This window comes from Sipha flava, unplaced genomic scaffold (assembly GCF_003268045.1).
Source record: "Sipha flava isolate LNK unplaced genomic scaffold, YSA_version1 308_pilon_pilon, whole genome shotgun sequence".
NCBI classification, from domain to species: domain Eukaryota; kingdom Metazoa; phylum Arthropoda; class Insecta; order Hemiptera; family Aphididae; genus Sipha; species Sipha flava.
This window is the reverse complement of record NW_020272985.1, coordinates 163,825-190,930: the sequence shown is the minus strand read 5'-3', so window position 1 is coordinate 190,930 and position 27,106 is coordinate 163,825. Positions and strand designations below refer to the sequence as shown.

General features: G+C 30.6%; 3 protein-coding genes across 3 annotated transcripts; 1 reads left to right on the top strand and 2 right to left on the bottom strand.

The window, feature by feature from the left end:
• Positions 1–3,231: 3,231 nt before the first annotated feature.
• On the bottom strand, positions 3,232–3,777 carry LOC112686452 (craniofacial development protein 2-like). Its single transcript, XM_025558724.1, has one exon. The coding sequence runs from the start codon at positions 3,775–3,777 to the stop codon at positions 3,232–3,234; it is 546 nt and encodes a 181-aa protein (XP_025414509.1).
• Positions 3,778–12,053: 8,276 nt separating this feature from the next.
• LOC112686432 (glycerol kinase-like) lies at positions 12,054–14,232 on the bottom strand. Its single transcript, XM_025558693.1, has 3 exons — positions 13,657–14,232; positions 12,869–13,363; positions 12,054–12,662 (listed from the first exon to the last, which is right to left on the bottom strand). Exons 1-3 carry the CDS (start codon positions 14,189–14,191, stop codon positions 12,130–12,132), a joined length of 1,563 nt encoding a protein of 520 aa, XP_025414478.1. The 5' UTR covers positions 14,192–14,232; the 3' UTR covers positions 12,054–12,129.
• A 6,125-nt stretch (positions 14,233–20,357) lies between these two features.
• Positions 20,358–21,760, top strand: LOC112686451 (eukaryotic translation initiation factor 4 gamma 3-like). Its single transcript, XM_025558723.1, has 5 exons — positions 20,358–20,430; positions 20,575–20,789; positions 21,016–21,180; positions 21,255–21,392; positions 21,545–21,760. Exons 3-5 carry the CDS (start codon positions 21,064–21,066, stop codon positions 21,758–21,760), a joined length of 471 nt encoding a protein of 156 aa, XP_025414508.1. The 5' UTR covers positions 20,358–20,430; positions 20,575–20,789; positions 21,016–21,063.
• The last annotated feature ends 5,346 nt before the right edge of the window (positions 21,761–27,106 follow it).

The window sequence follows — 27,106 nt, the reverse complement described above, 5'->3', positions numbered from 1 at the left end:
AAAGGCTTAACCTTGTCATAGTTAGAAAATAGATCTCCACTCCTCTCTCTTCAAAGCCAGAGTCTTCATTTGTGAATACCCGCTACATCCAGCCATTCCAATTATTTCTCCAATGAATGTCTTCCTCGGTCTTCCTCTTCCATTATGTTCATTGATTCTTCCTTCCATTATGTTGGTTATGAAAGAGTTATGTCTCAATAAATGTCCTATAAGTTTTCCGCTTCTTGATCTAATGATGGATAGTAAAACTCTCTTCTCCTTTACTATTTGGAGAATTTCTTCGTTACTCTTCCTTTCAGTCCAACTAATACGAAGTACTCTTCTCCAGGTCCACATTTCCATTGCTTCGATATTTTTTTATCTTGTGATGTTAAGGTCCAGGTTTTACTGCCATATAACAAAACACTCAATACGTAGCTTTTGGCAAAGTTTTTTCTGGTTTTTTGTGTGAAGGTTCTCTTTGCCATAGTTATTCGGCGTCTTATTTCTACCGAACATCTACTGTCACTCGTTAATATACTTCCTAAATATGTATATTATACCTGATCAATTATTTTGTTATTCTTATATTGATATTTATAAGGTATCTTTTTAATACCTCATTAAATGTAGCCAGTGATGATGTATATCCTTTGCTGTTTCTGTTACCATAGCAATATCATCAGTAAATCTGATACAATAGATTGTCTTTCCATTTATTTTTACACCTTTAGTTTTGATTTTAAGTTCTTGAACAACTTCTATGAATATATTGAATAAATAGGGTGACAAAGAACAGCCTTGTCTTACCCCTCTACAAATTCTGGCTGTGGATATGCAGTGTCCTATTTTAATTGTTGTTTCTTGGTTTTTATATAGTTCCATAATAATTTTTCTGTTTCTCCAATCCAGGCCAGTTCTTTTCAAGGTGGTCATCAACAAGTTCCAATTAACGATGTCGAATGCTTTTTCTAAATCGATAAACTCTATATATGTATTTCTGTTCATATTTAGCCTTCTTTCTGGAATCGTTTTCAAAGCTAAGATAGCTTCTTTGGTACCCAGTCCTTGTTTAAATCCGAACTGATCTCCTAAATTTATTTCCGTTTTTTTCCATATTTTCTTTTTTATAATGTTCAAAAGTATTTTTGAAGTGTGTGCAAGGAGGCTGATATTTGTTGCATTCGGTAGGATTTCCTTTTTTGGGAATAAGTATAGTTCTACTTTGTGTAAAATCTTTTGGTATTATACCTTCTCGGTAAGTTTTTATCATTTTAAATAAAATATATCTCTTTTTTTCCCTGAATGTTTCCATAATTTGACTGGTATTTCATCTATACCGACTGCTTTATTTAATTTTAAGTCATGGATTGCTTGGATGAACTCGCTTTTCATTATACTGGGTCCTATTTCATCTTCCTTAACACGGTTCATCTCTTCTATTCCAATATTATTTTCTGTTGTCTCATTATTTCTTTCATATAAGTCTTCTAAATATTCCTTCCACCTCCTTTTTTCTTCTTCATATAGACAGTTACAGGGAAAAAGGGCGTAAACGACATTTTCGTAATTTTTTAGGAAAGCTATAATAAAAATACAATATATTTTTCTGTCCTATTCTATCAAAATATTACTTAGAGGTATAATTCTTATATCAATCTATTAATTGATTATGTTTCTAATGTATTTTACTTACAACTATAAAATTTACCGATAATTAAGGTAAAAATTAGCTCATTAGCGATAATATGGCGCTTATGCCCATTGTTTCTCAACTTACCGGGCCATTGATGGTTACGCCTGAACTCTTGAACGTATGATTTAATGTTAATAATTCAATAAAAAGTATTCAAAATAAAATTAAATAACGTGTATTTAATTATCACATAAAAAAAACAGTAAAATATTCCTTTAAATAAAATAAAACATCGCTTTTTAGTAAAAAGTATTCAAAATAAAATTATATAACGATTATTTAATTATCACATAAGAAAACAGTCAAATATTCCTTAAAAATAATAAAACAACTATTTTAAAAACAAATCGATATAATTACAATAGTAACCAACTAATTTATAATACTTAATGATAAAATGAGTAAAAAAAATTTGATAATTTATCAGTCTTATTTTAAACTGACAGTTTCATCTTCCTCGTCAGTTTCTTGTAAACAGTCTTGGGTTTTTGAACTATTTCTCATTTGCAGATACTCCTCGTGAAACTCGTTTGGAATAATTCCAGATGTACACAATTTAATAAGATCATTATATTTTTCTTTCGAGATTGCAATGGTTTCTTTATACAACTTTTTTTGCAAAGACTTCTGTAGTGGATCGAGATACTTTTTTGTTCCGACCATCCTTAAGTTTTAAGGTTTTTGGTTCACAATCAGGATTATATGAAAAATATGCATGGATATTTATGGAATGCAAATTATCATCTTCACTATCCAAATTCAAACGTGAAAAAACAAAGTCGTTTACAACATCATGTATTATTTAATAGTCGTTTAATCGCCTAATAAAAGTCGTTTACGCCCAACAACAACTACGCACCTGATAACGAATGGCGGTTACGCTAAATATTTAAACATCGATAGTTATTCGTAAAGAAATCGTATCGATACAATCATTGGCTCTATCGATAAAGAATCGTTGCGTTTACGCCAAAATTCTATTAACTCATTTTCGTTCAAAATTTCGTTTACGCCCTTTTTCCCTGTAATCGTCGTTATATTAAAATGTTTCCATCTTTATTTATAACCACTGTACTTTTGGTTTTTGGGTTTCTTGAAAGTTTTTTAATGATATTGTATGCTGTTCCTATATTACATGAGGATAAATTATACTGAATATCTTGGCATATACCATCCATCCATTTCTCTTTTGCTTCTCTACACTTTGAGTTATTCTATACATTGATTCGTCTTTTTTCCTGAAATTATTTCTTTGATTTATTAACTCCATAATTTCATTTGAAACCATGGATATCCTCGGAGCAAGTTTTAGGTATCCAATCGATTTTTCTGCAGTTTTCATAATATTTTCTTTCACATTTTCCCATGTGCTGTTAGTGTCTATTAATTTTGGTATTCTATCTGATTCGCATGTGCAACTTGTTCTTGTTTCTTCCGTTTTGAGTTTATTGAGATCCCATGTCTTGTATTTGGATCGATTCTTAGACTTCTTGAGTGTAACCCGATATTTCATCATGACTAGTTTATGATCACTGTCAATCTCTGTTCCAGGAAAGCTATGACTTTTTTACTTGATTTTTAGAGCGGGATTTGACTAATATATAATCTAGTTGATAGCGTGCGGTGTCTCCTGGAGCTGTCCACGTGTAACATCTTCTTAGTGGTACTTCAAAAATTGTATTTGTGGTTACAAAGCTATTTTGTTTGCAGAAGTTAACTCCTCTGTCGTCCCTTGTTCCTAGTCCATATTTTCCTACCGCGTCACTATCATTTAAATTTTCAACCATAGCAATAAAATCTCCCATTATAATTAGGTTGTCTTTATGATGTATGCGTTCTATGAGCTCTTCTAGAATGTTATACATTTGTTCTATTTCTTCTTCATCACTATTTGACGTTAGGAAGTATACCTGTATGATGGTCGAATTTACTGGAGCTGTTTTAATTCTGACTATAAGTATTCTATTATTTACGTGATAACTGTTTTCAACACGCGTTCCATAATTTTTGTTCGACAACAATGACACTTCGTTTTTTCCTTGTTTTCCTCCGTTATGTATTATTCTAAAATCATCGCTCCAGAAGTCGTCATTGTCACCCATCTCTTTTCGTATACTCCTAGAACATCTAACTGTTTTTCTCTCAACTGCTATTTCAACTCTCCTAGTCTTCCGGGATTCAAAAGAGTTCTTATATTCCAAGTACCTATTTTAATAGGTTCTTTTTTACTAGCTACGTGGCCTGGTTTTCGCTGGATGACGACCTGGGAAACTCTGCTCCTCCTTCCCCTGCCAGACTCCGGGTTCCGATTCCCATCGTCTATATTTATATATTTTCTCTTGTCTATTTTCATCACTTTAGCATGGGTGTGTAATGAGGTGATTTCCCTTTGCTTTCCTCATCGCAATATTCTAGCCGTCAAACATGTTCCACGTTTCGTCTAGAATAATCTGATAACGAGTCGTACCAGAAGATCCTTCTTCTGCCTCGCTTAAATACTGATGGTTACTGCTGCTCTTCATTTGGTGTTTAATCCCTATAGGGATTGAACGTTTTTACTGGAATCGCTCGCTTGGAGCTTTCCGCCAGTAAAAGCTCGGGGTTGCTAGGCCTGTAAAACAATGTGTTCCCTTGAGGAGTATTCGTATTAAAATTATTTTATTGGAATTCAATTAGAAGTTATTTCAAATCTTGATTCGGCTACTATAACCGCTATTACACAAGCATTTGATATTATGCAAAATAATGACCTGAAAAATCATTTAGCATTTATTTTAACAAGTTTTTATTTCTTGGTTAAAGTATTAAAATAATTATAAATATTAAATCTAACAATAATTGAAAGTCTTGTGATTATAGAAAATGCAGAAATCAAATTGAATGAAAGTGAAGGAGAATTTGGAGTATAATAAAAGATAAATTAAACTACAAAATCTGTAATAACGTTGGTTTACAAACAATTGGAACTATTAGAAATATTCTAATGAATAAAAATTATAATACGTCAGATACCTAATATTGAAGTAACACCATCTATATAAGTGGTATGAATATGCCCCATTAACCTCGATTGAAGTTGAATGCACCTTTAGCCGCTACCAGTCGATTTTGAAACGTATTTAGACTTGCTTCTAGGGAGGGGAAAATCAATTTTTTCTTTAATTCAGACTAAAATGTTTGGTAATATTTGAATCAGGTGAGTCCTCAATATTTGTGATTTTTTTTTTTTTTAATCTAATGTCAGATCCACTTGGAATCAACTTTGGTGTAGTTCTTTTTTAACACTTGTCTGTGTTTTATAAGTTACGCTTGTGTTTTATTTGATTTTTCACTAAGTATGGACTCGACAAAAAGTCCAATTCAGTATTCACAGTAGAGATGTTAAGTTCGTGAACGAATAGTTCATTTGAACTATTCACTTTGATGAACTATTCTGAACTGTTTCAGTACCTGTAATTTAACAGTTCACAGTTCGAAAAAAATTGGTAGTATTGAATAAATAAAATAGTTCACGAACTTCTTTAAAAATTCTCTGTGGTTCATTGTTTGAAATCCTGTAAATGGTTGTTGTGTGCCGGTATATGGATACTGGACAGTAAAAAATGGAGCTTATACATTTTTGATTTTTTTTTTTTTTTTTTGCTTTTCAGCTTATTAGTGTTTAGTATTTTTAATTGTTTGTCAAATTTGAAAGAAAATTGTTAAAATAAATTAAATTTCCACTTATATTATTCACATCTGCTTAGATATTATTAGAAGTTATTAATACTTTCGAGAAAAATACACCAGTACTTCTACAAAAGTAATATCACGTAAACCATTTAATACAATGGCTGTATTAATAAGCAATAATAAGAACCATTTAAATGTATCAATTATATGAATTGTAAAAAAAATATGATTAATAACATAAATAAAATAATTAGGTAATTGAAATAACTCCTCAATTAATTAACTTCAGTATATAAAAATATTTTGTAAAAATCATAACTGTATATTAAACTAAAAATATGAAAAACTGTCAACATTTAGAGTAAAACTTTTCAATCATAAAATAATTGTAGTGGATAAAACACAAAAATAAATAATTAATAAATATTAAATATTTAATAGTAGGTAATTTAAAATTTGTAAAAAATTTATTTTTAATTGAAATAGTTTTTAAGTATTTTAATATGTATTTTAGCTTAATCTGTAGGGTTAGGCTAACATTTTGGCTTTTAATTATATTGAACTAAATAATAACTATAAAATTAATTATGAGTAATTATTAATTAGATTGAAATAAATATATAGTTTAATTTTTAATTTTCAGTAAGGTTATTTTTTTAATTTTTTTGATTCTATTTGATGTTTAATTTTAATTAATAATAATTGAATCGGTCATTTCGAAAAAACCATAACTCCATAAAATGAAAATTGTTAAGAAACGTAAAAAACGGTTTTTAGAGATTAAAATTAAATTTAGATAAACATTGAAAAAGGGTCGAGTTATTTAATTCCTTTATAAAATACCAGCTATATGACGGTCTTGCAAAAAATATGCATTATTACCTATTAGTTAAACACGTCTATCACATAAAACTAGTTTTGAAAATGTGTGGAGAAATGGCCTTTTCGATTCATTTATAATATTGCAATTATTTATTTATACATATTTATTAGGAATTTGTGGGAAGGAAATAATATTACATGCATATAATGCATATAATTTTACTTAATAGATTTATATATGTACTCGTATATCGGTATTTAAATTTTTTTATAACAAAATTAGAATTAATAGATAATTACAATAATAATTTTTTTTTTCCTTAAAATTATCTTATATTTTTATATTAATTAAAAAGTAGTAAGATCACAAGGACAAATATTTTCAAATGCATATAAAATTTTAGATTATACTAGATTACACAATGGAAGAAATAATAAGATTTCTATTGAATACTAAATAAATAAACTAAGTAATAAATTAAGTACTTATGCATATCGATATATTTTCATTATTTTTGACAATTCAATAATTTAATTTGCTATAAAAAATCAGAAAATATCGATAATTATAGAAATAATATATATTTGTTATGCTTTAGGATAAGATAATTGGTATGTTAATTATTATAAAGTTTATATTAATTAATTAACTATTATTATACTAACTTTAAATAATAAAAATCATTATACTAATTTTCGGCCCTCAGAATACAGGAGTTCTTTTCGTGGAATCTTTAAAATACAGACATTTTGCGTAATTGGATAATATGTAAATATTTAAGTTATATGTGTCACAAAATATATTAAGTTACCGTCTCTATTTAATTTCTAAATACAAACTTTTGGCTTATTGTGACACATAAAACTACACTGAATTTTGCTATGTTTCGATAACGTTAGGATTGAACGTGTACTTATTGTAGTTTTCTGAAGTAAAGTATGCTAACGAAAACTTAGAATGAGTATGTATAGTATCGATATAGGTTACGGGTTGAGTACTAAATCCAAGGATACGAATCATGAAACTATATTATATCAATACCGCCGATGACGTATGGGTTAAACAACAATGTGTATTATACCACACAATTATTCAAAAATAATTTTTTAATACATCTGATTTATGAATATTCACTACTTAACCAAATTTTGGTATTGAGTGTTCTGATACTCCGAGAAGCTCAGAATATTTGTGCAGAACCGGGTTTGTTGTTACGTGTCAAATCATGTTATTTATAATATTCCAAGGTATACTTGTATCATGTGTAATAATAGTTATACTTCTAATAATCAGTTTGTTTCAAAAACCATTGCGATGAAAGTTTTAACAATTATAGTATTTATCAAGCAATATAAAAATGAATCGTCCAAGTACCTAATATAATTAAATATATATAGTATTTAATTCTATGACCATTAACAATTTTTTATAACATTTAACCAAAGCCGGACTGGGTCAGAAATTTCTAACGGGAAAATAAAAAAAAAAAAATGGCACAATTAGATACAAGTACCAAAGGTATAAAACAACCATAGAAAAACGTATATTTTCATAAAAAATGATTGCATATTTTTTTGAGAATTTGAACACATAATATTATTATTAAAAATTAAAAGACCGTTTTTTTAATTTTAGACAGTTTCTACTGCAATCGCATTAAAAAATGCGTCTATGCCTGTCGACAAAATGAGCCTCAACCGATAAACCTAATAAAAAAAACCCAACGAATACAAGTGGCTCAACGGGAAGTTCCCAGTATCCCGCCTGCTCAATCCGACTATATGTATGTATTTAACATAATGTCGTTTTTAACAATTAAATGTTAAGCTAATAATGATCGATGCTCTAAGTTATAATTACTAGTTAGCATTTGACTTACCAATAAGAAAATAACCACTGAGCGAAGTTGATTATCAAAATTATAATTTATATTAATGTAAATATTTGTTATAATTTTAGTTTATGCTGAAGATTCATACTTGTTATTTTAAATTCTTTTTTTGGGTTGTATTTATTTTATAAAAATAAAACCAATGAAAAGTATTTAATATTAATAAGTAGAAACATGGGAACAAACAACCGATTTCGACTTCATTCAGAAATCATGTTTAGAAACTATTAAACTATTAATCTTTATTCATTTTGATGGACTATTTTTATTTATTGTGCAATTAGAAAATTACTTAATAATAGAACATCTGTATTAGTCGAGTTTGAGCATTCCGAATGATGGTATTATTTCAAAATATTTTCAACAAATGTTTACAGAACACTATTTTTACCATCTATAAAACCCAACTGGAAAGAGAAACTGACCATCTATAAGCAGCAGTTTCAGCTCTTTGTTACTTTCTCAACTCTATTTGAAGTAAGTCATGAATTTTATTAGAGTTCACTGATTGATAGCCTCTTGATGTTAATTTTAAGTTTCTCTGTTATTACTTACATATATTATCATAACAAATTAAAGTTTGATATTTTGATACGAGTATCATGGCTATATATTATAATACCACTAATTTCATTTATCAAATATTATTGTGACTACATATATTTTTTTTTTTTTTTAGTTTTTCGACCTTTAAGACCATCCCGTAAAATAAATTTCCCTACATCTTATTCTGTTTTCAGCTATTTCTCTCCAGTTTGCTCTTGGATCTACTTCTGTAACTTCTCTCTTCACACAGTCTTCCCATCTGAGGCGTGGTCTGCCTAGTGGTCTTTTTCCTTTTGGTTCCTCTTCAATTAACGTGTTTATCATAGCATCTTTTTAACACTTACTCTTAAACACCCCCTCCCCAGAAAAAAATTGTATCTACACCACTAGATTATACCATGATATCATAAGTTTTGACTAATTATATTATATTTTGCATTATAATTTTATTCTTATATTCTTTTCTAATTAAATTGATTTGTTAATAATTGTATTTAGTTGTAAAGCTTGTTAAATGCAATACAATAATAATAATGTATATACTATTATTAGATCTTGGTTTCAAGTTTAGCTCTAATCTAGATCATAAACAACACATTGAGTATATGTACTGCAGAGCGTTTAAATCGTTAGGCTTTATATTTAGGTTGGCTAATGAACTTCATATAAGTATGTCTCTCAAGGCATTGTATTGCACACTTGTTCGTTCAATTTTGGAGTATGTTTGTATTGTATGAAATCCACATATAGCTAGTAATATAAGGCAAATTCAAAGATTCCAGAACAAGTTTTTACGTTTTGATAGTTATATCTTTAAAATTCCCTATCCACCTCATGATTATTTACTTGCCATTAATGCTCTTGACCTCCTCTCCTCGGCGGAGCCTAAACAAATTGCTGATATTCAATTTATTGAAGAACTCTTAAACGGCAAAATGGATTCCAATGAGTTTGTTTCGAGCATATGTTTGAAGGTGCCATTTCATTAGATATATTGCTTCATTTTTTATTCTTCCGGCCACCACTAAATACTTGACTAATTAACCACTTAATAGATTAATGACGAACGCTAATGTGGACTCTTATTTTCAGTTTTCTTTTTTTCTTTTTTCATGTTCTAATTAATTGTATATATTGGATGTCTGAATCATGCATGTTACCATCATAAAATAATGTAAAATTGTACACACTATGCAAAAAAAGGGCCTCGCCTCTTAAATAAATAAGTAAAATAAAAAAATAAAATATACAATGCTTACCAATATTGATCAACAATAATGGTGAAAACAATGTGTTTGTAATTATGAATGTTACTGCGAAGAATAAAAAACACATAATGGAAGAAATCAATAGATAAGGCGGACAAATTTTTTTCCAGAAACTAACATGACATCGCCACACTGGTTTTTAGTATTTATTTAATTTTTTTCATGATATTCAATAGCAAAAAATCTAATTAATATTTAGAACGAGTGTGATGTCGACATGAGTTACAAGTCCATTTGTTCACGCTTACAATTTCTGAATGCTTGATCAGTGATCATTATTGGATTTAAAAATACCCGTGAAATAGTCATGGTCACATTTTATTAAATTAAATTTTTAAAATCATTAAAACAATACTCACAAAATCACACACTTTGAAATCGTGATTCCTCTTCATTAGTTATATTGGATTTTATTTAGACTACATATAATAGTTCCGAGATTAATAAACTAGAAAGTTCAAAACTTTGTTTCTTGATTCAGAACTATCAAAATCATTGATAATATTTTCAAAAAGTAATGAAGAGGTTATTTCAGCTTTAATTAAATTTTTTTATTTAATTTTTTTATTGACTTGCAGAAAAACGGATCCTCTCCTTTATACCAATCGCAAAATACTCGTACGTTTGGAATATCAACTGATTAAACATTGTAAAATTATCATAGGAGATGGTTCACTTCGGTTTCATAATTATATTACATTTTCCTCAATCATTTAACAAAATCTACATTGGATTTAAGCAATACAGATGATAGGAAGATTTTACAATATATACTTGGTTAGCGCATTGTCATTGCAGATAACTTGACAAACACCAATTTCAATAGACGTATTATGATCACCATTGCGGTATAAGTACAGGACCAGATTTAGGCATATTAAAACATTTGGAAAAATAAAAAGTTGTGGTCCTTTGTCAACAGAAGCCAAAGGTATGTACCTATTCACTAGGTACATACCTTTATCGGTTGAAAAGACGAATTAATACCAGGCACGCCACCAAGGATGGGGAGGGGCGAAGGAACAGTTTTATTTTATAATAAATTGTGTAAAGTTCACTATTTCCATGTTGTCACATTAATATCAAACGTTGGGAAAATAGGTTTTTTGCTAATAACGGGTGTGAGGGTAAAGTGAATATATAAAATATTTAAAATTGTTAAACAAATTCAAACGGCAAACAAAACAAACGTGAAAAAAAATGATATATCAAAAGTATTTAGACAATAAGAGGCTGTAGACATATGTCCCCAGCCCCTTCTAATAGTTTTTGATATTATATAAAATCTATTTTCGAACAAATTTTGACAATTATTAAACCAATTCAAATAAATGACGAACAAAATATCTGCAAAATAATTTTATAGTATTCTTTTGCTGAGGGATTGGGGACATGTACGTCAAAATTAGCAACTGATTTGAAACAATCTGCTTTAATGGTTACATAAATTCCATTTCAACACACTCAACACAATTCAAAATACAAAATAATATTACTGAGAGTGAGACATATGTCTACAGCCTCTACTTGTCTAAATACTTTTGATATACCTTTTTTTTTTCACGTTTGTGTTGTTCGTCATTTGTTTGAATTTGTTTAACAATTTTAAATATCTTCACTTTATCCCCACACCCGTTATAAGCAAAAAACCTATTTTCCCATGTCCCTGCCCCCACTTTTTGAATATTTAATTTTTTTTTTATGGTAGTATTGTTTATCATTTGTTTGAATTTGTTTAACAATTTTAAATATCTGTACTGTAATCTCTCTCCATTATATGAATAATAAAAAAAAGTGTTGTTCCTTTATTTTGTACTTCAATTAATTTTTTATCGAAACAATTGTTTTAATCTGTTAACAAAATCGATGGAAAAACTATTGTTGAACCATCAATTGTTATTGAAGCAATTTCACTTTTCATAATTTCTATTCAAACAAATGACAAACAATACGGTCGTAAGAAAAAAATTAAATATTCAAAAAATGGGAGCGGGGGACTCGGGAAAATAAGTTTTTGTGGTAAAGTGAACATTTTGAAGATTGTCAAATAAATACAAAGAAATGAAAAATAAAATAATCGTAAAAAAAAAAAAGGGGAAGTATGAAAGGTATTTAGACATTTTTCTTTCTACTTTTCTCGTAGTTTTTGGTAACTAATTGTCAAATTAATTCTGATAATTATGTACGTTTGATATTAATGTGACAACTTGGGAATGGTGAACTTCACGCTTGTGATAAATTCACCGATTGAATACTATTTGGTTATCAAATACATTCCTAATAATAATATCCCTGCCGTCGCGACCGGCGCTACGGTCCATAAATAGTCTGCTGGCTTCTTAAACCCGATCCAGTTGAAACTGGACCGTAGCGCTTTCTTCCAACCGTAAATCCTCTTCTCGCGCTCGTCAACCTTCATCTTGGACTCGTACGTCTTACCTACGTCCTCGGGCATGCACAGCGCATTCCACACATTTATCTCAGCCGTATAGCCAGCTGCCATGGCTACGCCTAATTCAGCCATTTCGTTGTTCGTGGCCACCTCCACCCGCGCGTTAGTGATGTTTGACAAAGACTGCATTATCGTCTTGTTCGTCGAAAGGTACCCGTCTACCTTCAAATGGTCCAATGGTGCCTTCGAATCCAACCGCATCGCTTCCAGGATGTCCTGCGACTGAAAGCTCACAGACTCCATCGCAGCCTTCAGAATACTTTCTCGGTAAGTGTACTGGTTCATGCCGACCAGGGCGCAGCGAGCCATGGGCTGCCAATGCGGCGCGTACAGGCCTATGAAAAATAACGTGATTGTACCTAATAAGTCATTAATAATGTCGATAAAATCGAGATAAATCGAAAGGGATTGTGACAAATATCGCTATCATGGAATAGGCACAGAAAGAATTAAAGAAAGCAAAGAAGAATACGTGTATATGTAAGAAACAATGAATGTACTAACATGGAGAAACATTGAGACCTAGACAAAATATTTTTACCGTGGAACGCGGGGACAAAGTACATCGAAAATGGGTTTTTCTTTTGACAATCTTTATCTTCGATGTTAAACTGTTTTTTCGTCCATTTGATTGATTTGCCGGCCAGAGCGATCTTACCCTCCAACGCATACACAGGCTTCACGTCTAAATGGTACGCGATGGTTGTCATGAGCCCGTTATCTGAAAAAATCTTTGTCTCGTCGGTGACGTAAAACACAGAACCGGCATCGTCCAAAGTGATTTTGGTCGACCCACGCTTGAAGCATCTGTGACCGATCAGAGCCGCTTGCCGGTTCCCCATGACCGCGGATATTATTGTGTCCTTTAGCGGCCCATCCGCAAATCTCCCGTATACATTGCAACTGCTTTTGATCGTCGGCAGACAGTCGATTGTAATCCCGAAGAATTTGAGGAGTTTTTTGTCCCACCTTAACGAGTTTATATTCATAAGGAACGTGTTGGCCGCGTTAGTTGTGTCAGTGGCAAACACTCCATCTGCGAAAACGAAACAGAAAACACGTATAAATATAGGGTATCAGTCGAATTTGAACGCGTGTTTGAACATTGGCATATTCAAAGTTATTATATGAGAGCAGCTTTAAGATAGCTAGAGCTAGAGCGCTGCACATTACTTTTGGGATAACCTTCGTATAGAAAACGTACTAGTGTGTGGCCACCTTTACTACCATTACGGTTACAATTCACATAGTTTTTATCATGGTACGGATTACGATTTACCGCGGTTTATACGTTCAACAGACAGGCATTGAAATAAATGTGAATATTACTTTTCAGGCCGCCGGTCAGGTTCCACAACAACCATGTATCCACGGTGCCGAAATAACAATTGCCGTTTTTGTAGGCCTCGCTAACGCACACGTCGTTGTCGATGAGCCACTTGATCGTAAACGCGGCGAAACACGTGCTGAACGGCAATCCGCACGTTGTCTGGAACCGGTACTTGCCGTAGGACCACGAGTACCTTTCGACCATGGTCGCGGTCCGGTGGTCCGACCACAGGATCAGGTTGCAAAGCGCGGCCCCCGTTCGTCTGTTCCACGCGACCACTGAGCCCGGATGGTTGGCTATACCGACCGTGGCCACCGGTATGCCCATCACCTGTCCCGCGGTCACCGTCCGGTCCACGCACTGCCGCACCGCTTCCAGTAAGGCCATCGGATTCTGTTCTGCCCATCCATCGCGCGACGTCGCTAAATTGAACACCGGCACTCGGTGTGAACTCACTACGCACGTGGAGTTAGTGCGGAACGTGTAGAAGCACGCGTCGTTGGTGTTCACCACTATCGCGCCCACCGCGGCCATGTCCACTCCATGTTCACTGCCATGTCCATGTAATTCGTGAGAAGAACGTGCGCAGGCCATTTTATTGTTAAAAATAAGTAATGATAAAAAAATAAAGTTAAAAATACTTGGAATTTAAAAATTGTTTTAATTTATTTAAATCACGCAAAACCTCATAGCCGTAGTTAATAATGTGGATAATAATAATTACCGTGGAAACCGTATTATGATTTTTCATTATTCTTTCTTTTTGAGGAGTAACGTTTTTCCAGTAATATTGTGTAATCCCTATTATAACCATTGAATTTATAATTTATTTATTTTTAATAAAATAATAATTTTTATTTATCAATTATGATCAAACAGTTCTTATAAACAAATGTTACGTTTACGTATACACAATGATTGAATTCGAAAACTTCAACGACTTAACTAAATTTTATTACTTATAGTAATGACAATTATACCATCGATAAACAACTAATAAGATCCTGTTCATGTACATTAAATGGATCTAACATAGGTTTTGTTGTATAAGCTGAGCAAAATCGTATGATACGTATAGACACAAAAAATATAATTTTTAAAAAAGTAACAATTAAAATAACGCATATATTTTCGTAGTCGTCTAGTCACACGACTACCACGGAAGAACCTCTTTATTAGTTCATTATCTCTTATATACATTTAGATACCTCTAATAATAATAATAATAATAATAATAATAATAATATAATAATTTACTTACATGCAATAGAAGAAATAAAAAAAAATGTTTATGCTAGCTTATTTTATATTATGACATTAATATGACCTGAATTTGAATTGCCTAATACTACAGTCCACGTTGTTGAAAACAAAATACATACTCATATTTTATGATCGTCAGCTATTTTTTTTTTTTATAGGGTTCTGTGGATTAGAATATGGTTGTTTTGCATTTTTTTTTTTGGAAATTTCGTTTTATGCGGTATTTTGCTTTTTTTTATATTATTATCATATATATATATTTTTTTTTTTTTTGATGCAATTTTGTCGGTGGTTAGTGGTTTTGTTACTTAAATTAATTTAGTCATCCGTCGTTCCTTCAAGATAAAGAAACCCATCGAATACGTAGTCCCTCGAATAAATAAGCATTTCCATATCCGTTGTTGTATTTATTATTTTATTTATATTATTATTTATTATGATTTTTGTGTGGAGTGGTCTAATGATGAATTTTTCCTAACGGCTCTCCTATATATTGCTGTTTTGCCTATTAGTTATCCGAGTTTTAATTTTACATTGATTAAATATGTATGTATATATTTTTATTATTATTATATATTTTTTATAACAATATCACGTCACAAGATATAATTAATATAAACAAAGTTTCTTATAGTTAGAAGGAAAGAGAGAGAGAGAGAGAGAGAAAGAAAAAAAATATACATATAATTATTATTATTTTTGTACAAGTAAATATTCCTTAAAATATTGTTTCCCAAAATACAAAATATTTTTCCTACAAGAACATATTTCATAACATATATATTTTTTTTATTATACTAACATTTTTTTTTTTTACATTTTCCAAAAGGTATAAAGGCTTTAATTTAATGTAAAGGTACAGTAATATGGTTTTTATTACATTTTTTTTTTTATTAAGATTACCTTTTGTATTTTAGTTAATTCATATTTGAATTGGTTTCTCTGAACATCTTTTGGTTTCTTAAACAAGTTTAATAAATTTTTTATTATTTTGTTATTATTTTTTTTTGTGGAACATGTTGTTTTCACGTTGTCGTTATCGTCTCTATTCGGATTCCTGTAGACTTTGAATTTTTATATTAAAAGTTTAATTATATAAGATGTTCTTTATAAAACTAATATCTAGGAGAGATAGTTGGGGTATGATTAACATATCTATTTTGATTAGATCTGGGAATATTTTGCATCCTATAAACCCTATTATAGTATGCGAGGCGAAAAGTGAACCACGATCCTCATGCGCCAAGTGACTGTTTTTCATCAACGCTACTCCTATTGTTTTCCCGCCTAAAATAATTTCAAACGACGTGATGTAGATTTTTATCATAAAATACAAATAAATAATATATAATATACAAATAATACATAAAATACAATTTTTTAATTATTAATATCATTTTCATCATCGTCTTTGTCAGTAGAACTATCGTCGGGATTAATCGTGATAATAATAGGCTCCAACATTTTGTCTCTTAAATTTTCCAACAAAAATGATAATATAATATATTTAGTAATTCACAATATGCGGCCCACACGACACACAATAATAATAAATAAAACAATGTGTGGCCCATACGGCGCACACTAATAATAAATAAAACAATGTGTTTCTTACATGGCGCACACTAATAATAAATTAAATAAATAAATAAATGACCTGCTAGCCAATAGACTCGTCGGTTTTCAATGAAAATGGTGATGCACTACCTACCCTGTACACATGATGTGCTATAATGCCGGTATCCGTAATTAATAATAAAAATTAATACAATAAAAAACACAAGTGATTCCGCACACTACAACACACCGCTAACTGCACCACGAATTACAATTCCTGTTGCAACCGGACCATACAAAACAATATACCACATTTAAACACTCAAAAATGCAGTCAATGTCAATGGTGACAAATTGAACACCCTAGAGGGACAAAAAAAAAATGAAAGGCAAATGTTCTGCGTGATAGTTACCAATGACTGATTCACAATAAAACCGACAAGGCAAAAAAACTTGATATTACAAAAATGGCTGTTAACAGGAACAAAGTGACAACAGGTATTCACACTATGACGGACACGAACAGAGAAAAAGACGATGCCGGCGACATTCACCACGAAGGCTCTGGCCGCCGGACAGTACAAATTGAAGATAAATGACTAAGTGCCACCACATTAAACTAAAAAACACGAAAACTTACGAAACTTTGTGGCACTGAGAACATGACTTTGATTTTTACTTAAACATAACCGGAGGGCCATCCCGAAGGGGGATCTTGTGAGGGTGTCTCACCCCCTTAACAAAAACACCAGTCGGCAGTCGGACTTGTTTCATTATAGCCTAGAAGGACCTAATTTTACTTACGGATAACAAATATTACATGTTTCGTAATACAGTGTAAACACGAATACAATTTATATAACTACTTATTATACAATATAAAATATTATTATAAATATATAATAAAAAAATATATATATAAAATTTTAAGAACGTGTGACACTGACACATACATACATGTTAAAAAGTAAAAATACGACTACAAATAGTTAATTATACTAGATACATTGAGTAAAAAAATTTTAATCGGTATTTTTCTTATTATTAACTCCCCCCCCCCTCTTGATTTTCATCTTCGGGACGGCCCTGCATAACCGGAAAAAACTTGAAAACGTGCAATAACGAACATTTACGTGCGACGATAACAATGCAATTACGTACCCGGCCGGTCACACACGGATGCTTATCATCGCTGCCCACAATGGCTGCGGATACGCAACGCACCGCTATGCATCGCACGAAAATGATAACATTCAATACAAAAATCACGGATAGTAATGATCTCACGCGCGTAATGGGCGGTCAGCCCATGAAAGCTGTTGCTATCGTCGACCGATAATACGTACGATAAGAATCGATACGAAAACAAATACGAGTATACACACATGCAATTGAAAAGGCCATATTGGCACGAACAAAAGCACTATTTATTAACACTTCTACATCTGTCATTTTGAACGTGTTATTTTTTTCCGCAACTTTATCCTTAACTTGCGACCAAATTAATTCGATTGGGTTATATTGATAGTGGTAAGGAGGAAGTCTTACTACTTCATTGCCGATCTGAAGTGCAATTTTGTGCAATTTATATTTCTTTTCTCTTGGCATCGTCAATATGACTTTTTCCCGTAGTTCACTTAATGTCTCTACGGGAGAAAAGTCTACAGACTTATTTTGTAACCATTTTTGTACATCTGCCTTTCAAGTGTTTGCCTTAGGGTACTCTTCTGTTAGGGTAGAATGGTATGTGGCATTGTCCATCAGAATTATACATTGTTCTTCTAAATTACCCAACATATCTATAAACTTGTTGAAATAGTTTTTAAGTATTTCAATATGTATTTTAGCTTAATCTGTGGGGTTAGGCTTACATTTTGGCTTTTAATTATATTGAACTAAATAATAACTATAAAATTAATTATGAGTAATTGTTAATTAGATTAAAATAAGTATATAGTTTAATTTTTAATTTTCAGTAAGGTTATTTTTTTAATTTTTTTGATTCTATTTGATGTTTAATTTTAATTAATAATAATTGAATCGGTCATTTCGAAAAAACCATAACTCCATAAAATGAAAATTGTTAAGAAACGTAAAAAACGGTTTTTAGAGATTAAAATTAAATTTAGATAAACATTGAAAAAAGGGTCGAGTTATTTAATTCCTTTATAAAATACCAGCTATATAACGGTCTTGCAGAAAATATGCATTATTACATATTAGTTAAACACATCTATCACATAAAACTAGTTTTGAAAATGTGTGGAGAAATGGTCTTTTCGATTCATTTATAATATTGCAATTATTAATTTATACATATTTATTAGGAATTTGTGGGAAGGTTTCCAGTCTTAGTGCCATCCCACTCTTTAAATAGAAATTTACTTGTACGGATTCTCACGGAACCTAAAAATAGTACAATTTAGCTACTCAAACTTCTATTTGACTTGGATAAGGTTGAATTAACCTTTACTGATGATGCACTCAGAACAATTGCTTCACAAGCATTAGAAAAAAAACTGAAGCTCAGGGTCCACGAGCAACTGTAGTAATTATTTATAACTTAATTATCTTTAAATAATGACTATATATACTAATGTTGGTTATGAAATAATGAACTATGATATTAATATCAAAATACATTTTCAAAACAATACAGTTTTTTATTTTTTAACTTAATTTATGTAGGTATAATTTATTTCACTGTATAAAATATATTTTAAATTGTTATTGGAATCCATTTTATTGGACCCTATTTTTGAAATACTAGGATTAGATGTTATTAGTGTACATGTCACAGAAGATGCTGTCAATGGAAAAATGATTTTATTGTTTAAGAGGTCGTCCAATTGATGAAGGGAAAGCAAAAATAGACCAGAGCTAAAGTTGAATAAACTAATAATATTTTTTAATTTTTGTTTTTTATTGAAATATTGTTTACAACTATTTTTTTCTGAAAAACTTTTCAGGACATCGTTTTATGAAATATTCATTTTTATTGGTAAATTATCTGAGTTTGTTTATCTTTGAACTACCTAATACTTATATTTAATAAATATTATGTTATGTACATTGCATTATAAAAGTATATTATAATTTTTTTTTTCTTCCATTCGAATCAGATGCATTCCCTGGTGTTTAAGTACATTCCATTGAACATGTGCTCATGTCATAATTAATGTTTTCCAATATTTTAATGATACTGTCAAATAGAGTAACATTAGCCCTTAATGACAAATTTGGCTCATAAGTTGGAAAACGCTTAATTACGAGATAACAGCTGAACTATTTAACGTAATTTCTTTAAAACTGTATCAAACTGCAGGTAAGAGTTATGGTCTCAATATGTAACGAATTATATATATATATATACAATCGTTCACAATTGCATTTAGTAAAATTGATAAACCGAATTTCACTCCTCAGTATGCGTAAATCTGTACTGCATTGAATGAAAGTAATATGAAATCGGAAAATAAAGCGGACAAAACTTCGTTTAAAAAATTATTGACCAAGTGCTGTAAGAACAGGTTTGATGTAATGCACATCCATGAACAGAATTTGGCTAAGAGCCTTGAAGAAATTAACCAATGCAACGATCAAGTAAAGCAAACATACCGAATTTAAAATCTACAATATTATGCTTCTATTGACACAACATTTTTTTTTTTTTATCGACTGCGCATATATTTTACAATTCGATTCGAAATGGTCCACAGGAAAAAGTCCGTAGGGAATTGCCGGTACTGACCAATAGAATATGAACGAAATTAATCTTAATGGTTTTAAACGATATCGATTAATTTTCAGGTTCATGTGTGAATTACACAAAGTACATATAATTTCGAACGTGACACTGGAAGTGTATTGATCATCTTCTGAAATCTACAAACGAAGAAACATTGGAATGCGCCTGTAATATTTTAAAGCACGCAGGGAAGTCATTAAACACTGTAAGAATAATCTCATTATATCAGTAATATAACTTGAAAAATTCGAGTTCAATTACTTTTATATACAATTAACGCTGTCGTCTAAAAATGCTGTTGGAATCAAACACTGTTATATCATATGTTTGATCATAATTATTATTATAGAAAGTTGCGTTCAGAAAACTAGAAGAGTATACATCTTTGGTGAACAAAACGAAGATTTATGATATTGGACATAAGAACTGAAAGAAAACAATTGGGTACCTCGAAATGCCCGTACAAAACCGACATTATGCCCCAAAAAAGAGGTTACAAGCGTGAGATAATCGGAATATAGACCATCCACGTATGTGCAGTACAAACCTGCGGTATTGCCAACGGTAAAAAATTAAATTTTTCATTTGACTATAGTTTACTTAAATTGCGTATAATACTTATATTATATTTTTATTAAAAAATCGCTCAAAAGTCAAATTATTTTTAAAAAATTTCAATCGAAACTCAAAAGGTAAATGTTTGTTTTCAAATATATAAATCTAATGTATTATGTAACCAAGATACTAGTTTTTCGGTTAGTAAAATAATATAACTTTTTCTTTATTATAGGACGATGAACGCGTGAAAACAATCCGTCTTAATGATTCGTCATCAGCAATGTGTGTTAGTGATGCGATTAATGTTAAAAAATCATCAGTATTGGCATGTGTAAGATCCGATACCAGTTCTACAAATAGATACCAATCACTGGAAAACGAAAATACTGGAGTACAAGTAACTTATATCGATGGACCGTAATCTATTTGTGTAATATAATTCTCTAACTTGTGTGGCTATTATTCGATTAGGAGATCCGAGAAAAATATCGAATCATTCTCGACAATTTTACTTTAGAAAATATAATTTCGTTGGTGGAAAGCATGACTTTACTGTCAATCAACTCGGATGCTTGTCTGATAAATATTGTTGAATATTTTTTGAAAAAGGTATATAATTTCTATTTTTTTTTTTTAACACATATATTTTCATTATATCAATATATACATTATATTGATTTCATAATATTCTATATGTTTGTGTAGCTTGCCTATTATTTTGAGACTAGTAAAAATGATTTTTTATTTTTAAACTTAATTAGGCTTTAGATGACCCGTTATTGGCACCAGAATACGCACATGTTTATTTGGCAATGAAGAACAAGGAAATTCAGTCAGGAGACTACAAAAAACTAAACACTTCGTTTACGAAACTTTTGATAAACATGTGCAAAGACGCGTTCGAGTCTATGTTCGACAGAAAACGTATTGCGGCCAAAGAGCGGAAACAAATTGAATCTTGCAAAGATAAAGTATGAATACCATTAGAGATTCAATAAACAACAATATTTTCTCGTTGATTTATTATATTATGCTGTTAGTTTCATTAAAATTTATATATATCGTTACAGAAAATTAAACACAAACTTCAATTGAAATTTGATAAAAATGAAACAGTTCATAAAAAATATTCAGTGGCAATTTGCAGATAACTTACTACATCTGATAATTTCTCGAATAGTTATAAAAATTGTGGTCGTATTACTTCCAGATTCATCTGCGAACTTCTAAAAGTGAACATTTTGGTACCATCGATATTAGAAATGTGCTTGGCCAGACTAATAGGTAGTTCAAAAGAATTATCTGTCGAATGCGTATGTGTCATACTGCAACACGCCGGGAGTACAGTAAATCATGTAAGATTCGTCAGACCGTAAAATCATGAATTTTAAATCGTATTCAAAATAAAAATATGCTAACTCAATATTATATGTTGACAACGTTTATATTTCTCATACGTTAACAATACAACCATAGAGTGGCGTGTTGGAGAAGCTGCAGGAGTACTGAACTGCGCAAAATGCGAAATTCTCCCCGGGCGTACGGTCAATGATCCTAGGCACACTTGAGTTGATAAAACCCGAATCTACCTGTGATGAACCATGGTTGACGGACGAGACGAAAGTAGTGACTTCATTTGTAGAGGCGTCTGTTGAACACATTAAGTTTTCGTCAACAGATCTGTCAGTGGCCCAAAACAGCGTGTGTCCGGAAGTATTCAACTCTACACATACAATTTTTCAACCGTAGAAACAAAATTACTAAATTATTTGTATGGTGTCCTCAAGAATAATACACAAACCGAAAACGAATCGGACGAGAAGTTAGAAGTTTACAATACTGTTAAAACGATAATTAATTCCATAACTGCAGACAATAAGAGCACCTCAATAAATGAGTTATCGGTACATTTAAAAAATATCGATGTCATGGAAATAGCCATGGACTTTCTGTTCGAAAAAGTATTGTTATTATAATTATTATTTATTTGTTTTTTTTTTTACAAATTGAATTACAATTTTTAAATCAACTGTATATTGGGCATTATAAGATTTTATTTGTTTTAGGTAAAAATGTATCCTAAAAATATTCCACAATTGGTAAGCGTGTGCTTTTCGTTACGGGATGTATCAACAAGTGGTGTGATAGAAGGGCGGCACATTAAACCTACCTCGTTGAAGAAACAGATCGCGATCAGGTGTACAAAGCTATTGCTGTCTGGGGTTCAGAACGGTCTAAGTGAAAACGATTTTACGTCCGAACAGTCGTACACGTAATAACTGTTGCGCACTGCCTAATGATTTATATATTTATCAGCAAGAAAAATTAATAATTATTTGTACATTATAAATTCAGATTTATCGGCGAATTAATCAACGAAAACGTTTTATCAGCCCATATTCTAGAAGAGTTTTTTAAAAATCGTACCGGTTAGGTTATATGATACGTTAATTTTTTTGAACAATATCTTACATCTGGTTATAAGTTAAATTAAAGTAATTTTTTAAGTTTTTTGAATGTCATATGCGAAGTAATTATATTGAGATCGTATTATAAAAACAATTGGAAAATTATACATCATGATAAAAGTCAATCAATCCAAATAAATTGTAGTTGGATCCAGTTGAAGACGAACATACGAATATCTTGTATTAATTAGTACGGTTTACCACGAAAGGGTATAATATTTGAATTCCTAATTCGTAATGAATTTTTTTGAAATGAATGACATTATCGGAATAACTTAAAACGATTAAAAATCTGGAACCAGAAAAGCAGATTACTCTTATAGAAAGTAATTGTAGGTTTCAAAATTTACCATTCCAGTTTGGACGTAATGTTCCGCGTCAGATTGGCCTACCGAAGAAGCTAACCAATATGATCGGCGAACATTTTCTGCAAGTTATGTTCAGAATACATAAAACTAATTTTTGTATAAATAAACATAAATAAAAGTTTAAACGTTATTTACAGAATCTTTTTGTTATTATTTCCCCAAAAAATAAAACCCTAGACATGGTATTATGTGGAAAATAGATCTATTTGCAGCAAACAATTAAAATAACAAGTTAAATATGACCGAAAAAAATTACCTTATCGATTTATTTAACGGTATTTATGTAAAAAGCTATTTTAAGCTAAAAGTGGTTCGTAGAATTTAGAATATGTATTTAGTGTCCAAAAGAAGCCCAAAAGGTTGGTGACCGCTGTACTAAACGATAAAAAAAAAATCAAATAAAACAACTGTAAACGGGCTGTAACAATTAGGTCTACATATCTACATGTCTACTACATGGTAGTGCATTTCAGTGGCGCAACCAAAATTTATTCAAGGGAGGGGTCCAAAAAAAATTATTCAACTATTGTTTTTCTGTCCTTCTCCTGAGTACATACATACATTTCATTTCTTAATTAACACAATTTGCCAGGTTTAAGACCAATAAAAAAAAACACACAATTATATTATTTATATTTACAATTTATGCCAGTTAAATTATGGTATAATCATAAGTCTTATTATTTAAAGTGTAAATTCCAAGCGCCGTCTTTCTTCGGTTAATATATTTATAACTTCTTCCATTGTAAATAGGACTTCTTGGGGAATAATAAGATCAGCCAACCCATTTAATCTATTTTCAGAAGTAGTGTTCCTTAAATAGTTTTTTATTCTCTTGAGTGATGAAAATATTCTTTCCGCTTCATATGATGTAACAGGAAGAACAACAAGAATGTGCAATAGTGTATAAACATTTTTATAAAATTCAGGATTATTTTTAATACTTTTATTTATTTATTTATTACGTACTTGTAGGATCGGTAGCAGCGCAATCAATATTTTTTAAAACACAGAGATTTTTTGATAAATGTATGTTATAGTCGGTATTGTCATTGAATTCCTTAATTATCTGTAAAGCTTTGTCATTTGTTGATTGGTTTATTGTAGTTTCGGTAAGAAAGTCAGCATTTTTTTGTTTGAACGTAACATTTTCTGCAGAATTGAGAAGTTCTGAAGATTGGTTTACTGTAGTTTCGACAATAAAGTTGGCATTTTTTTGTTCAAACGTAAAATTTTCTGCAGAATTGAGAAATTTTGAAAATTGGTTTACTTTAGTTTCGCAAAGAAAATTAGCATTGTTGATAAAAGTTGATATTTTATACTCTAGATTTTTTATCAACACATTGTAGTTCAGACGTGATATTTTCAGTACATTCGGAAAATTGACAAGATTGAGCTATATCAGTTCGTGCAGGTTGAAAAAAGTTTGAAATTTTCGGTAATTTCGATATTTTGTTTTGTATTTCATTGGCTCGCTTACGATTTTCACTATCACTAGGTTTTTTTTTATCCATCATCAAATCTAAAAAAAGATATTTTTTTGCTACTTAAAAAAATTGATATAAATAATGTTAGCTGTAAAGCAATGATATTAAAAATTTTAATATATTTTAATAAAAATTATTTATTGCATTATTTTGATTATTAAATTCTAAATATATTGATAACTAGCTGAATAAAGCTGGTTTCACACGAAGCGGTTTAGTCACGCGTGGTCGCGGTTTTTAGCCGCTACAAAATATCGCCTAAAATTGAGCACCTCTATGTATAAATACGTTTATTCACACGAAAAAAACCGCACCGCTTATTGCCGCGTACGACCGCCTCCGACCGCTCATGTTTAATTTTTTAGTGATCGACCAAGTCCGCTAGTTAAAATCAAACTGGGTATTTCTAATGAGTAAATACACACCTAGCGCCATGGCTCCTGATTGCGTGGGTCAATTAAAAAATTACTCTTGAAGTGTCATCTTCAAAATAAAATAAGTATATTAATTATACATAAAAAAAAAGAGCTGATACAGGAAATGGATGGGATACACGAGACGCATTTATAGGTTCGGCATTTTAGGATAGATTTTGGAGAACTTCAACTGCTTATAAAAAAAATTGTGTCTAAGCATTTAAATAATTTTTGAATCACTCTTAGATCAACTTATGTAAAACCTTATATATTACATTTTCAAGTGTTTTCGCTGAGTCAAAAGATTTTTATCAACTTTTATAAAAAAAAATCTAAGAAAAATCTAATATTTCAAATGCCTATAAATAGCTTAAAAATTAACGAAATATTTTGAAAATACAAATTATGTAAAGAAAATGCCAATTTAAACATTTAGTGAACGTTTCGCGTTTATACAATTTATACTTTTTGAATAAGAACAAATATCAAAAATCGTTGAAGACTAATTTGTTATTTTACGCAATATATGTAAAAATTTTAATTTCAAACACTCTTAAAAATTTTGATATTATTCCGGTAGACATTTTTTTGCAGATAATTAAAGGAAAACTTATGAAAATATTTGTACCAAATTTACAATTATTAGCTTTGAATACTTAAAATTTTATGACTTTTCAACTACAAAATAACTTTAAATTTTCGCGATTTTTTACACATTTCGTAAAAATATGACATAGGTTAAATATATTTAAAATTTTAATTTTTAAATATATATAAGTATATTTAATTTATCCTATGACTGAGTAGTGCAGCCATCATTATCTTCGACTCCGATCAGATAATAATAACAATTTTATAGATTAAATTGACTATATAACTACATAGAATAAACGACAACTATTAACGGTTAGATTAGGTTTTATTTAACAAAGAAAAAATAATTGAATAGTATTGAACATTTTATGGAAATTTTATTGAACAAAAACAAAACACAAAAATTAACCACCTTTGTTCGGGCCATAAAAAATTGCTTCGCGGGCCACATGCGGATCTAATATAATAACGCGGAGTGTACGTTGTTACAATATATACGGTCGTGGAAAACAAAATATTTGTACTCGAGGTACTTAACCGAATGAGAATTGCGAGAACCGAGCAGTACGTATGGGTACACTGTACCGAATCTCGTCGTAACCGATGCGTGAAGATGTACACGGTATTTTCTCGTTCTTCGCGATGTTGTTGGTTTTTTAACCGTTTTTGTACCTCGAGTCCGTCTAAGGACAATAACATACAACGTCTTGTGCCGCTGACGCCCTTCTACTCGATCTTACGTTTTCCTGTATCGAACTGAACGTGAATGTATTTTCAAACACGATACCAAATAACGTATTGTTACACAAGAGAATTCGTTTTTTTTCCGAAACGGTATTTTCCGAATATGATTTGCAAACGATTAGATTTGCACTTCTCGTTTGGTGCAAAAGTAAATTGATTGGATTCGAAACTTATTAGCGGAGATTCATTTCATTAATCTAAAAAAAAAAAAAAAAGCAAGAGATTAGCTAAATAATAGGTTTATAT

Bases quoted from the DNA above. Each gene is read 5' to 3' on its own strand.
- LOC112686452 (XM_025558724.1), bottom strand. From the start codon at position 3,777: ATGGGTGACAATGACGACTTCTGGAGCGATGATTTTAGAATAATACAT.
- LOC112686432 (XM_025558693.1), bottom strand. From the start codon at position 14,191: ATGGCCGCGGTGGGCGCGATAGTGGTGAACACCAACGACGCGTGCTTC. The intron at 13,364-13,656 runs GTAATATTCACA...TCGTTTTCGCAG, and splicing joins CCTGACCGGCGGCCTGAAAA to ATGGAGTGTTTGCCACTGAC. The intron at 12,663-12,868 runs GTAAAAATATTT...TATTTTTCATAG, and splicing joins CTTTGTCCCCGCGTTCCACG to GCCTGTACGCGCCGCATTGG.
- LOC112686451 (XM_025558723.1), top strand. From the start codon at position 21,064: ATGTGTGTTAGTGATGCGATTAATGTTAAAAAATCATCAGTATTGGCA. The intron at 21,181-21,254 runs GTAACTTATATC...TTATTCGATTAG, and splicing joins ACGAAAATACTGGAGTACAA to GAGATCCGAGAAAAATATCG. The intron at 21,393-21,544 runs GTATATAATTTC...AAACTTAATTAG, and splicing joins TTGAATATTTTTTGAAAAAG to GCTTTAGATGACCCGTTATT.